General features: G+C 37.8%; 1 protein-coding gene across 2 annotated transcripts in view; it reads left to right on the top strand.

The window, feature by feature from the left end:
• Nucleotides 1-2570: 2570 nt before the first annotated feature.
• Nucleotides 2571-14599, top strand: part of coro6 (coronin 6) — a 20623-nt gene continuing 8594 nt past the window's right edge. The window contains exons 1-4 of one of the 2 annotated variants that reach the window (XM_088088356.1): nucleotides 2571-2629; nucleotides 4940-5306; nucleotides 9215-9414; nucleotides 13602-13724. In XM_088088356.1, the coding sequence (XP_087944482.1) occupies nucleotides 9217-9414; nucleotides 13602-13724 (321 nt within the window). In that variant the 5' untranslated portion in view covers nucleotides 2571-2629; nucleotides 4940-5306; nucleotides 9215-9216. Of the gene's footprint in view, nucleotides 2630-4939; nucleotides 5307-9214; nucleotides 9415-13601; nucleotides 13725-14599 lie in introns of those variants that run through there. The other variant, XM_042498992.2, reaches the window with a different exon arrangement.

The raw sequence follows: 14599 nt of genomic DNA on the forward strand, positions 1-14599 counted from the left end.
CTCTTTAAAACATGGGGAAAAAGCAATAAGTAACTTGGCAAGAAATGTCCCATAAATTTCAAGTAATTAGTAGACTTTTTAAAGAACCTAGAGAAAATTTTCCTTATATTTATAATAATAATAATTTAACAATAAAAATATTTTACAGAATTATCATTATTTTAAGCATTTTATTCAGGTCATTTCCTTTTTGTTTTCTTGTACTTTTTGCAGTTTTTGTTTGCTATTTTTTCAATAATTTCTTCTTTAGTTGCTCATTGCCTTTTTTCTATGTTTTTGAAAGACAGAGCCAATGCGCTCAGGTCTCAAAGGAATAAAGATGAGAGTATTTCTTAAGTTTTTAACATTAAAGCTAAATTCTTGATATTTAACAATTATATTTTTAGATTGTTTAACCCTTTGAAATGTGAACAAATTGGCTTAATTTCTTTTTTGAACGTGGAGAAGATAATGAGCTATGAACGAGGAAATGAAGGAAAGAAAATGCAAGAAATTAGTAAAAAAGTACAAGAAAATTATCAAAAACAATTGGTTAAAAAAGGACATGACCTGGAAAAGTGCAAAGAAAAATCTATAACACAATTTTAAATATTGAATTATAATTATAAATTTAGATTTTCCCTATTTTTTTTTTCTTTTTTCCCTAGTTTTTTATCTTTTATTCCCTTGTTCCCCTAGCTTTTTAAAAATATTTTTTCAAAATTGATTTAGGTTGCTCATTGCCAAATAAGTTGCACCAATTTGTTCAGGCTTCAAAGGTTTAAATATTTGTGAAATTCGTCTGAAAGCAGCACAACGAAAGTAATGATACTCCAGGTTTCAGAGGGTTAATTCATAAAATGTTCATGACCCCGCAAAAAAAAAGTTTTCCCAGGTCACATGTTCACTTGACCCTTCGCTAAGTCCCGCCCCTCCAACGCAGACTGGCCAATCACAGCGCGGCGTCGACCAGCTTCAGTTTCGGCACGTTCACAGCCACACTCGGTAGCGGAGCACGACACAGCAGACGCTCTCCTTAAGGTGCCAGAGTTTCTTCATTTTCAGGCTGGTTTTGTGGTTTCCTAGCTAAATATCGTGCGACCGGCTCTTGTAATAATGCGACTTGTTACCTGGAGAGGTTGAATGGAGATAAACGTTTATTTCCCGCTCCTAAACCAAATCAGATCCTGAAAACTGTCGGGTAAGCTAGCTAATGTTAGCTAGCTAGCGTACACCTATTTAAGTTCGCCAACTGAAAGTATACACACGCTGCTTTTACTTTTAAATGATTATAATAGTGAATAAACACATAGCCTGTCAGTGAAGGAAAACAGGGAAACGTATATTCAATCGATATTCAGTCAGCGTTGTGTCATTGCAGTGTATGCAGGTTTACGGTGTTTAGCTCCCCGCCTGTCCACCGGCCGAGGTCGCTAACTAGACCTTAGTTTGTATCTGTATCTTTTTTAACCTTTTTTCTGCTGATAAATGAGTTTGTCGACCTGGAAATGTCCTTTTAATGCATATCGTGGACGACCGTGTCTGCCTCTATCGCATTTTCGTTTTTCCAAAAAGAATTAAATAATCTTTCTGTGTAGTTAAGTTCAGTGTGAGCTTCATGCTAGCTCTGACAGGTCTCCGGACCGTCACAAAGCGGCGGAGCTTAGCTAAAAATTACTTTGCTTATTATGGGGCTCCGGCTCAAAGATGTTGATATTGTTGTTGTTGATGATAGAATACTGAGTTAAAAATATTTAAGAGAAGAAAATCCTTACATTTATATCGATGTAACCGATCTATTCCGCATACATGTAGCAGTGTCAGAGGAGCAACAGTTCCTTATTTCTTCATTTGTTAATTTTGCTTTCACAACACCTCATAGGCCACAGCATCGCGACTGCTTTTTATTCTATGATGTGAGTCTTTCCTCTATTCATTAAAAAATCGGTACTGTGTACTGTACAGTTTTTTTAGTGTTATGATGTTAAAGGCTCGGTCAGAGCTACGAAACATTATTTAAAAAATTATAACGAGAAAATCTATTGTTTCCAGAGTTTATCCACAAAGTGCATTGTCAACACTGTTAATGTCTGTAATTTTAGTAGAAAAAGTAATATGTTGTTTACCTTAACACGGTTGGTTGTGGTAAATTACAGGTGAAACCTATAGGTAAAATGTTATATTGTACCCAAATCTGTGTTAAGTAAAACATGTCAGTCCGTGGTACATTTAATATAAAGAAAATCTGCTTTTCTTCCCAAATATGTACCTACAACCATATGAGCTACAAAAAGCAAAACACTGTAAGAAAAACCTCAAGGTTATTTCAATTTAAAAACTTGTTATCACTCAGTATGGCAGGTCTTGTAACCTACAGTGGGCTATGTTATTTTGGTATTCTGTGTTCGTGTCAGTCAAACTTACTGATGTCACACTGCTGGTAGATCAGAAGCAGCAACTAAAGTCATTAGTACCCCCCTCCATATATAGCACAGATGTCCTGTAGTTTAAAACCCAGATAGTACAGTTACCATGTTGCAAAGTTATTCCTCTGACTTTTTTTCTTCTCTTTTTGCAGTAAAGATTGATTCCTTGATCGACAGCAACAAGTGCACATAACATGATCCCTGTTCAGTCTTCATGCGTTCAGGTATGTTTAATGTGTTAATATTAAATACTACTGTAATAATGCACTACCTACTAAACCCTGCTTTGCAGTATCCCATTTCAAAGCCTACTGCAACAACTGCAAAGATCCACAGAATCTATAGTGTGATGACACAGTGGCTACGTGCAGACACTTTTTATATTGCTGTTTGTATAAGATTTTTAATAAATTTGTCAATCATGAACATGTTTAAGACAATTCCTTTTATTTAAAGTCATTTTCTTTTTACATTTGCGATAGTGAAGTTGAAGGAACACATTGTTACTTTTTAAGTGTTTGATGCAGGAAATACACTGTCAGCCACGAGAAAACTGCTAAAAATACCAAAATCCCACTTGGATCGTACTAGAGCTAAAACGTGGTGAATATATAGGGTACTTTTTCTTTATTTATTTACAATTAATTACACACATTTTTTAAATTTACTTTATATATCATTTATTTGGCACAGTACATGAAATAGAAATTAACAATACAAATAAAACCTCCATCTTTGTGACATTATGATTTTATATGTACTTTTACAATCCTGCCCCCATCTTTAAGGTACTCATCACAGAAACAATCATTTTTGTTGTTTGAGTTGACCAGTATGGGCAGGGCAAAGAGTTGAAAACTGACTGGTCCAAAAACTTGCCAGGAAAGCCATGCGGCATGTTAGTTTTCTCATGTTGGTCATAAGAGTGCCGCAGCTCAAACAATAATGGTATAACAACAAAAATGATTGTAGAGTGTTGCTTTTTATGAACTGTTTTCCTTATAATCTAAATATTTTCACAACACTCTTTACTTTTTATTGGAACGGGTTTTGCATGAGTTCTTAATGCATTCAGGTAAGATTGGACCAAAAATTTAGATAAAATTGGACATTTTTCTTAAGTGAAACTAGCATGTTGTTAGGCCATCAGGTGCCTAAAATCACGACTCATGCCATTGTGTGCCACCCTTTAATATTACGGACATTTTTAGTATTTTTATCACTTAAGAAGTATTAAATGTTGATGCAGTGAGTCTATGTCAGCCACAGTACTCAAGAATAGGCACATATGGATGTCCATTGTAAACAAAACGGCACCAAGTAAGATTAGATTGTAAATTCTAGAGAGGAGGTTTTTACTATAAGCCTCCGTGGGTTTCCTACCCTCTCCTGTACAATTATTTTTGTGTTTGTAATTATCCACTTGTTTTTATCAAATATTATGTGCTAATAAATTAAAATAAATTGAATTACATTAAACACGCGTCAAAACAACAGACAAAGCAGGGCAGAAAAGTTGGATGGTCTTTTTTAATGAATTGCTTTAACTTACATTATGATTTCATGAATTAATGACTGAACTGATGAATGGATTTAACCATTTAAAAAAAACAAACAAACATGACTGTCCCATTTTACCTGAACATATCATTGAGTGAGGTAGGGGTCCTAGATGTGTTCGATGGTCCAGAGTTTCTAACTTCTGTTACTTAATAAAATACCGCCATAGAAATACAGCAGAGAACCATAACAAGTTATAAAAGTAACACTGACGGTAGTATGCAGAGTTTTAGGTAGTGTTTTTGGTAATCTACCAAAAAGTCTCCCAAATTACCTGGCTTCGCACTAACTCATGTATAGTTTTATCTTAATCCTGCTCTCTGCAAATCGGCAAGCTTCTACAGGCGCTCCATGATCAGCTTTACCATTGAAATGTTTTTTTAAAGCTCTGATAATCACCTTGTGGACATACAAAACCCATGGTTGTAGGACTCAGTCATCTGTGTTACCTGTTTTAACCCTTTTAAACCTGGTTCAACATCACTTTTCTTGTGCTTAATCCGATGCCTCACACAAGCTATTTAACCGTTTTACAAACTTTAGCAAATTGGTTTGATTTCTTGCAAAAACATAGGAAAAAAAGGCAACGCCATCTTGGTAAGAGATGTCCCACAAATTGGAAAGAAATAAGTAAAAGGTGGGAAAGAAAATTACCTGAAAATGTGTTTTTAAAAAGGGGGGAAAATTATTAGAAAATGATCAAAAACTCGGGGAAATGACTTAAAAAACTATATGTATTGGCATTATAATTATCTATTTTATGATCATGTTACATAAAAATCATACTTTAAAAAAAAAAACAACTTTTGGGGGTCTTTTTTGTGATTATTTTCAAGTAACTTTTTTACTTTTTTGGTTACTTTTAGGGCCATGTGTTAAGTTGCTTGTCGCCTTTTCCCCATGTTTTTGAAAGAAATCAAACTAATTCGCTCAAGTTTTAAAGAGTTAAACTTCAACTGTTCTTGAAATCACAGTTCCTCTATAGAGGCCACCAGTTGTGAGTCTGACCCCCGGGGACGCGCTGGCCCCCTGTACCCGGCGCGCGTCACGTTTCCCCGTCCTGACAGAGCCTGTTCCAAAATAGATGGCACCCACCCACCCACGCACCCACCCACACCCTGCGCTCTCCCTGCTCTGCCCCGGTACTCTCCCCTCTCTCTTTCCCTGCCGAGGAGCGTCACGCAGTTGTCCAGTGCGTCTCCTCAGCAACTCAAGGAAACCGGATCGCAGGGAATATCATTCAAAGGAATAAAGGCAGCAGAAGGTGGAGGAGGAGGAGGACACTACACAACACAAACCGTGAGAGTTGTCCAGGGAAGAGGGGTCTCCTCAAAACCTGAGGTGAGCTGTACTGTGGTCCGTCTTTCCTAATATGTGTGTCAGTGTCGGTGCTGCAGTGGGGTGAGAGGTGCGTCAGCCTCTTTACTGCACTGCTGGGGAGGACAGAGCGCGTCCCCACCTTTTGGAAATCCAAAAAAAGACAGAGTGGGTACATTGTGACTGTGCACTTTCCTCTCCCTGTGAGCTGATCTTGAGCTGTGCATGGCAGCTGTGGGCTACTTTAAGGAGCACGTTGTACATTACTAAACTCCCCCTTCCCTCCCTCACACCTCCTGCGCCCCTGACAGTATGTCCCCCTGTTTATGCATGTTTGTATAGACTGATTTTAAATTTACGACTCAGTTCATTAACGACAAAGCGCCACAGAGTGCCTTCATTCTGGGACTATTTAGGATCAGGCTGGCGGGTGGGAGGAGCGGCCGGCCCGGGTGGGACAGTGCAGTTTGTCATGTCTATATTAGGAAAGTGGCAGTGTCATTCTTTCGCTGTGTGCAGACTCTCCAGAGCCGTGCCGTGCGCGACAGGGGAGGGCTATCTCATTAACCTGAGGCAGAATTAAAGGGGCATGTCGGAGGTTTTCCTCGTAATAATTTACTATAAATTCCATCACGCATTTCTGCCACAGGTTTCCCAAAAGCAGACAAGTTTTTGGATTGTTGAATGATTAAAGTCGTGCTTTCACCCCATTTCAATTGGGCAGCCACCTAGTTTCAGCAAATAAACAAGTGGTAAAAAAAACAAAACAACTTTGATAGAGTGGAAGCTTTCTTGAGATTGTAATCAAGGCTTATGAATTCTGATATATCTTATTTATACCATGTTACATGTTTGATTTCTGACTTTTTAAAGCCCCTTTTCCACAGGTCCTTAAAGTCTAGCAATATCTTTCAATATTAGGCCTTAAAATGGAATAAATAGTCTTAAATTTGAATTTCTTAGCTCTTAATTGCCACAAACATTTGATTTCATTTATCCATATTTTAATTCCCTTTAGTTAAAATGAGTCGAGCTCTTCCACTGAAAGTCCACATTTCTGATGTTACACATCTTAAAAGCTACCATTGATCCTTTTACTTTATACTTGCTCTTACTTGCTGGCAAAATGTAGTTTAAACTCACTCAAATTACGATATTCCTACATAAATCCAATCTTTGCACAGGACCACGTGTATATTACTTGTTGACACATACTCATACATGTAGACACCCTTGAAGATGATTGAGAATGGGTTTACTGCTATTTCAAAAATGTTTGCAACTTTAACCTTTAAAATGTAAAAGGCCCTGTCACACTTAAAAATCTCTCAGGACCAACTTTAAGGTGTCTTGAATTTTGGTGAATTTTCTTGTTTGATACCTGTAGACACCCTGTTGAAGCAGGTTTTAATTTTCACTGCAGATGGAAAGGCATGTACAGTAAATAAACTGCAATTTTCTCAAAAGCTTGAACATTAATTAAGATAGATTATGAAGACAAGAGTAGTTTTGATTGGTTTTGTGGAGTGTCTTATCTTGACAGCTATGTGGGGGGAAAAAGTTATACTATTGCTACAAGAATTCTCAAGTCTGACAAAGAAACCAGGTCTGTGTAATATTTTGCTCGCCCTGAGATGCCCCACAGCTGGCTCAACTGAAGTGGTAGCTGGAATGTAAATCTCTTGATAACGGAGAGCTTCCAGGAAAGAAACGAGAGCTTCTGTCCTCTCATCAGTCTGGTGGAGTCATGTATCTCAGTCTGTAGGTTCAGTCGGAGGATAAATGTTGTATATTCTTTAGGAAAAAAATCAGATATCATCACTGATGACTGCAGGATTTGGATGATTTTCTGTTAACTTTGTCGCAGCAGTGACAAGCAGACAAATGTGCACTGATAAAGAACTTAGTTGTTGCTCCTCGTGGTTTTATTTTGATTGTAAAGAGCCAGACAGTTTGAGTTTATGATCATCCTCAAAACGAGAGGAAGGACTCTGCTGCATTTATCAGCCGTCTGCAGGGACTGAGGCAGGACTATTTCTAGATTTGGGTTTTTAGTTTATGTAAGCCAGTGCAGTCTGGGGGTGTATGCTAGGTTAGTTTTAAACTCCATATTCTCCTCAGGATTGTATCACATGGATGTGATTAAATGTAACTGCTGTGCTGCGTGTTGGCATTGTGTCTGTCATATATTTGGTTCTCTGATTTTGTCTCTGCCTTTTATCTGCTCCCTGTGTCTTAGTGTTGGTCTTTGATGTTTGGCTGTCACATAGTGTTTTCGTGGGACAATCAACTATTAATATCTGCACTGATGGCAGGCACTGGTATAGAATATCTCCTGTGTTTGGGGGATTACAGTCCTGGTTGGGTGCCTGGGACAGCAGCCGTCTACAAACACACTACAGAGTCCATTATTCAAAGGAAAGCAGACAGTTACAGTACTTAAACTCCTGAAAACTTTGCTTCATTGAGATATATTTGCTCAAATATTCAAGACTGAATAAGCAACATGAAAGACAAACACTTTTAAGTATGATTTATTAAGAGTTTTACACTCAAATTGTCATAATCAGGGCTGTGTTGTGATTTTATCAGATTTTATTGACAATAACAGTAAAAAAATCCTCCAACTCTCCCCAGATTCTGATTGAAATGTTGCTAAATTCTCCCAGCTGGCCACTAATGTTGTTAGATGTTGATATTTGCTTGAATGCAGGTTTTGATGTCTGGTGACCAAAATTCAATGACAGGACGTCTAATGCCAGCCAATGATGTTGATATATTTGGGATTTTGAGTTGTGAAGTAACCAAACATCCATGCCAACTTCATCTTGATATAGAGTAACAACATTTAGTTTGGAGAACAAAACCCAACATGATTTTTATTCCAAACAAAATGTAATGTCTGTCTGAAGTAAGAGTCCAATGTCTTTATGGAGTCATTGACATCTGGTACAGCTGGGCTTATTGGTTCACAAAAGTACCTATAATCACATTTGTCTAATTTAGTCTCGCCCACTATAAACCAGTGATAAGAGCAATAACACTAAAAAAACAAATACAGAAATTTCTTGACAGAAATATCCCAAGATTTGACAGAAAATAGTTTGAAAGTTTACGATCCCGGAAACTCATAGTATGAAGCTAATTGAGAAAAAAGGATTTTTAGAGCCTTTAAAATGTATTTGTGGATATTGCGGATAGTTATACCTGTGTCAGTCACTGTATCACTGTTTGTAAAATGAATATAATTGTGAATGAAGTAGAAAGCAAAAGATAGTCAGTCCTTCTTGCATCACATAAAATCTTGTATCTATTTTATGTGACTTTAAATCTCAATAAAATACCAAAGGTGAGTGAGCTGCTCTGTCAGCTTTCAAAATAAAAGCATTGAAAGTTCAAGAGTTGCAGTTTAATCTTCGCCCTTGACAGCAAAACCAGCAGAAAGCCACTTCAACAACACATTAAGAGAGATTTACTGCTCAGCAAAAAAAACTTCGTGAACAGCCTGCCTCAATGACAAAGATGCGACAGACTAAATGATGTAGAAGGAAGATATGAAGCATGAAAAGTACAGATTGCAGTCTGCAATATAGTAATATCAAGCTATTTTGTGATCCTTAATCAGTTGTTTAGTCTCTGATTGCATTTGTTTGATTGAGTTCTGATCAAATGCTCTGAAAGTCTTGTTTCAAGTTGAGAAATGAGCCATGTAACACTCAGAAAATTAGTATTATGGCATCCTTGGCCTAACATGGGAATATAGTAATATTTAACTTCTTATGTGATTCTCTTCTAGCAATTTTAGTTCCATTTTTATTTGGTTTCATTGTTAATGATGCATTATAGATTTCTGCAAACTACAGATATGTAACACTTGCACATTATTATGTATAATATGTTGAAACTTCAACTCCTGACTCTACTTTCCTCAGCCATGAGTCGCAGCATCGTGCGGCAGAGCAAGTTTCGCCACGTCTTTGGCCAGACAGTCAAGGCCGAACAAGGTTACGATGACATCAGGGTGTCCAAGGTGACGTGGGACAGCTCCTTCTGTGCCGTCAACCCAAAGTTCTTGGCGGTCATCGTTGAATCCAGCGGAGGAGGAGCCTTCCTGGTCCTGCCCCTGTCTAAGGTCAGTAAGGTCAAAGGGGCAACATTTCTGGGCTGCAGAAGCTGGAAACACAACAGAGTGTCTATGAGTTCAGTGTTCATGTGAAATCTGCACATTTTCAGGTTTGTTCATGCTTTGATTTGAGTGCATTTGCTCATTATATGTAAATATACCCTTACTTTTGCCCATACTGCATAAAGTTTTTGTTTGGATTACTTCATGTGCTCGATAGACAAGAATGTTGGTTATTAGAGTTAAAAAAAAACAAAAACAACATATGGTCTTATTTTGCTTCAGAATGAATGTGTATAAGATTCAGCCTCACAGAGGCATGTCTGTAGACTGGTTCACTGCTGACATGTGCCAGCAGATGAAGCTCACCAAGCACTACTGAATGAGACAAATAATCGTCTCATTTTATACATTTAGGCTACAAGCTGCCATCTCTGACGCTATCAGCAGGGGTTGTTTTTGTTTTGCAGGGGTCGGGAGAAATGAGGAGAAAGAGTAAGAGAAGGAGAACTTTACCTGAAAAAATGAAGATAGTTTGCTTAGTTTTTTTTAACTAAAAGGTCAGCCTGTAACTGTCGTAAGTCTGAGTATTTTTCTGTTAAAGGTCCAAAATGTGGTACAAAGAAAAATATATATGACATCCACCTAATAAATAAGCAACAGTAAGAAGGGTAAATTGATCTTACAGACACATCAGATGATATATCCATGGCATTTTTACAATAAAATGTATTTTCTAAACCAAGATCACCTAAACTCATTCTCAATATTGGCCAGATCTGGCATCAGATTCCTTGTCTAAGCTTGGAGGCTCCGTGATAGTGACAGAGCTGATGTTGTATGACATAATCAACAGGCTCACTGAGGAGGCACAAGGACAGGACCCCCAAAGCTTTTGGCATGCAGCTCTGTACTGAGATCAAATAAACAGGGCTTGGCGACATGGAGAAAATCAAATGTGAAAATATTTTTAAACAAATATCTCTATCAATGTTGCAAACATTGTAAGACCAACTGTTGGTGCTTTCACAAAATATTTACACAATCAGATATTTGTTAAATAATCATCAGTAATAACAGACATGCTAAAACAGTCTGGTGAGTTCAGAAAATTACATCACTTTACTGTAATGTAGCCTTAAAAATCAGGAAAAGACAGTATTCGTGATGTTATGATATCCAAAACTCAAATAATGTCTATAGTCTCATACTGCGATATATTGATATTGATATATCAGTATATTATCCAGCCCTAACCCTATGTATTTAAAAGTGACAGAAAAGGATGTCTGATCCTCCTACAATGTAAAAGTGAATCTGAGGGCTACGGGAAGACAAAAAAGAAAGCGCTTTCCAAAGCTGTTCAGTGCCAAGTCATAGTATCAGGAGTGCAGTGGTTATTTTACTGTAACAGGTTATTTTTGCCCGATTTTTGTATGTTTTTCTTTTATAGCAGAGAATATAATATTTGCTTCTGGCTGTTGTGTTGGGGAAGCTTTGGGAAGGATACCATAATTGCTAAATCAAAAATACAGTGACAGGAAAAGCAACAGATCAGGCATTTACTGATGTGATGCTTCAGAGTGGCATAGAGCCTCGTGATGGTAACAACATTGCCTTAAAATAGACCAGGCACATCAGAAAGACAAAATTAATCTTGTGTCAATATTTTGACGTAGAGGGAGCTAATTTTTCAATCCATTATCATGTTGATATGCTACTTCAGTCATCGTATCTTTTTAATATTAATTACTTGTTCTGTATATCAGATTTTTAAAGGCTTAAATAACTGAGTTTTGGTTTAATTTAATTACAACACAGTTTTAAAATCCATCTTTAGCTGCTGTAGTTTATTTAATACTGCAATAGCTTCGTCAGTCATTACTTTTTAAAAAAACAAACAAGAGTTTGCGTGGGCGCTTTTACAGACCATTCAGTTAGCTGCAGCTCATGGTGTAATCTTCAAATAATAACTGATGCTGCAATAATCAACCAAGTCTGCAGCAATTTAGACACCCTGCTGTCAATGACTCTGCTCAGAAGGTTGAGCTGGGCTGCTAACACCAACTGCCAATCACAGCCCAGCTTTATGAGAACTGAGACGCTAGCTGAAATTACAGAAATATTAATAGTATTAGTATTTGGAGCCTGCAAAGAATTTGTGTTTTAAGCAACTTCGGCCCACATGAGAATGATGGTAGTGTCATAATTGGATTATGAAGAGCAGAATGAACAATTTTTCACTCTTTGAGCAAAATAATTTAGATATTTAATGGATGTAACAAGGTCATCACTGCATAGATTCAACAGCATGTCAGCAGTGATAATTAGCTACAAAGAGCTTTCTGGAAACACAGAGAAGTGGATGTGATTATATACTGGAGTCACGGTGAACAGACATGCTATTAATACACACCAACGTGTTCTCCGTCCTCCATGCCCCCCCCTCTCCAGGTCCCCAACGGGCCACAAGAAAAACTCCCCTTTCAACGCCTCGACGCTCAGCTATAAATACACCTAATGTGGGGTGTGTTGTATGTGTGCAGAGGGACTGATATCTCAAAAGCTAATACATATGTTCACACGATTGGAACAGGGAAACGTGGAATAACTTGGACATGCCATCATGAATTTATTATGCATCACATTAATGATGTTTGTCTGTTTCCTGGAAGTCCACCATGATTCTGCAAGGTTTTTCAAAAGCTTTGGTTGCATGGTTGGTTGTTTGGTTGCTACAGGGCACCTTTACAAAAGAGGGCACTACTACAGTGCAATACCTACTAATGTGGGCTTTGCATGATTATGTAATCATGTAGCCTCTCTTAAAGAGGGACCCAGATCTCAGTGTCAAAAGTTAAACTGCGCTCACATGGTACATATTGTAGAATAACAGACCTGCCATCTATAGTCTGCTGAGGGCAGAAGGTGGGGCGTCAGTAGAAGCCCAACAGCATTTTTTTGTGAATTTTAACGACTACAGTGATTTCACCACAAGGTAAATTTCTCCATCGTATCAAATGATCTTTATCGACAGATGGAGTTTGCCCAGTAGTTGTGGCAATGTAGATGTTCAAATGTCCATTTTTTGGAAGTAGTAGTTGAGAAAGGACTCTCAACAAAAGGTCCATCTGAACAAGAAGTCGTGATTTCTTCATTCTAAAAAAACAAAAAAAAAGAAAGAAAAAGGGAAATTCAGACATCTGCAGTTAGTTCAATGCTGATCAAACAAACTCCATCTGCAGATGTAGATGTGTGATGAGCGAGTACACCGCCATTATCCGTATCTGTATCGGTCCTCAGAGTGGGCTGCGTTTAAACTGAATGCGGGTGTGGCTTAATGTATAATGGGTGTGGCCTAATTGGAAGTTGTTCTACCAAACCTTAAATTGACATGGGTTGATCAAAATTTGCTATATTTGTTTTTTTACAGTGGTGGAATGTAATTAAGTATATTTATTCAAGTACTGTTCATAAGACTGAATTTGAGGTACTTTTACTTTCTTGACTATTTTATTTTCATACTTGCATCCGTACATTTCAGAGGGAAATATTGTACTTTTTACTTAACTACATTTATGTGACGGATTTAGTTACTTTAAAAATTAAGATTTTTGCAAGAAAAACACAAGAAGGCAAAATATGTTGTTTGTTATAAATTAAATCCCCAAACAGTTCATACAACTACAGCTGCAACAATATGTTGATAAATCAGTCGATTCACAGAAAATTTGGGGTCGTTTTTTTTTCTTTCTTTTTACTGTTCTAGTACTTGCAAGAAACTTAATTGGAGATATGTTCCAGTCCTTAAAAGGTCTAAGGACTTAAGATTGTAACTCTAGTTAAGTTTATTGCAAGTAACAGCACATTGTGCAGGGGCGCTCTCCTCCCTTGCTATTGGATGTTTTCTCCTCTGCACCTGTCTACCAGAAATTGAAGTTGTGTAAGAGCCTTTACAGTCAACTTTTTCACAGTGAAATAAAGTCATAGAAATGCTGTTAGATGTAACTTTAAATGTCTAAATAACCTCTAAGTTAAAGTCTGGTTTTAAGCCACATGGCCTGCAAATCAACAGATCAATGCCTACTACCGTTTTTTCCACTTTGATATGAGAAATGGATGAATGTTAATGGTAGGTTAATGTTCGTATACAGTCCTAACTCAGTTCTGCGTTACCCTGCCGCTTTGTGTTGCAGTCAGGTCGTGTGGATAAGAACTACCCGCTGGTGATCGGCCACTCCGGACCTGTCCTCGATATCGACTGGTGCCCTCATGACGACAACATCCTGGCCAGTTGCTCAGAGGACTGTACTGCAATGGTAGTTATAGTGTGTGTTTGTGTGTGTGTGTGTGTGTGTGTGTGTGTGTGTGTGTGTGTGTCTGGTAAGAAGTTCTGAGTGGGAGAGAGAAGTTGCAAATGTATGTGGAGGAGTTTGTTGTTCGGTGACTCAGATAACAGTCGTTGAGGTCACTGCAGGTTGAGTTTGTCACATCTGCCTGCCTGTTATATGAGTGAAATGAGTCAGTCAAGGCATCAGTGTGTCTCCCTGTCTGACTGTCCACCCACCTGTTCTGTCTCATCTTTATGTCTTCAAAAGTCTGCTCGTCATATTTGGTCCTTGACAAGTCGGTCAGAGTCAGAGGATAAAAGCACTTATAATTTTTCAGCACAGTGGGATTTTTGATGTGCTTTGATCCGTTTTGATTTGCATCCTGTGTTCTTTCATCAAGAGGCTCAGCATGCAGGACATGTGCACACAGGATCTAGACAACAGCTTGAATAATCACCATCAATCTGCTGTCAATCACCTCACAACTATAGGAAAATAATTAATTAGTCACCTTACAAATTGTATTGTGACATTCATGTCTTTTTGCCATAAACCTAAAATCAAGTTCTGACAATGAATTTTAAATATGACATATACTATGCAGGATTTTCCTTATAACTTTTATAGACTCAGACAGAAATAATCCCTCTCAGTCATCACTAATTGAAGTATGTGGCAGTGTATTTTTCTACAGAGACTCTGCCCTGTGCCTATATTTTCTTATTTTTTCTCATTTTCTGAGTTTGGGATATTTACAGGGGTATACCCAGACAGTGCTCGGGTGAGTTGTCGTTGCGTTTCAGAGTGAAGACAGACAACAGAAGCTCTAGTTCTTCCAGACCTGGTTGTTATACACTGCAGGT

The sequence above is a fragment of the Plectropomus leopardus genome, chromosome 15 (assembly GCF_026936395.1).
Source record: "Plectropomus leopardus strain MGB_pleo_1.0 chromosome 15, ASM2693639v1, whole genome shotgun sequence".
In the NCBI taxonomy this organism is placed as follows: Eukaryota; Metazoa; Chordata; class Actinopteri; order Perciformes; family Serranidae; genus Plectropomus; species Plectropomus leopardus.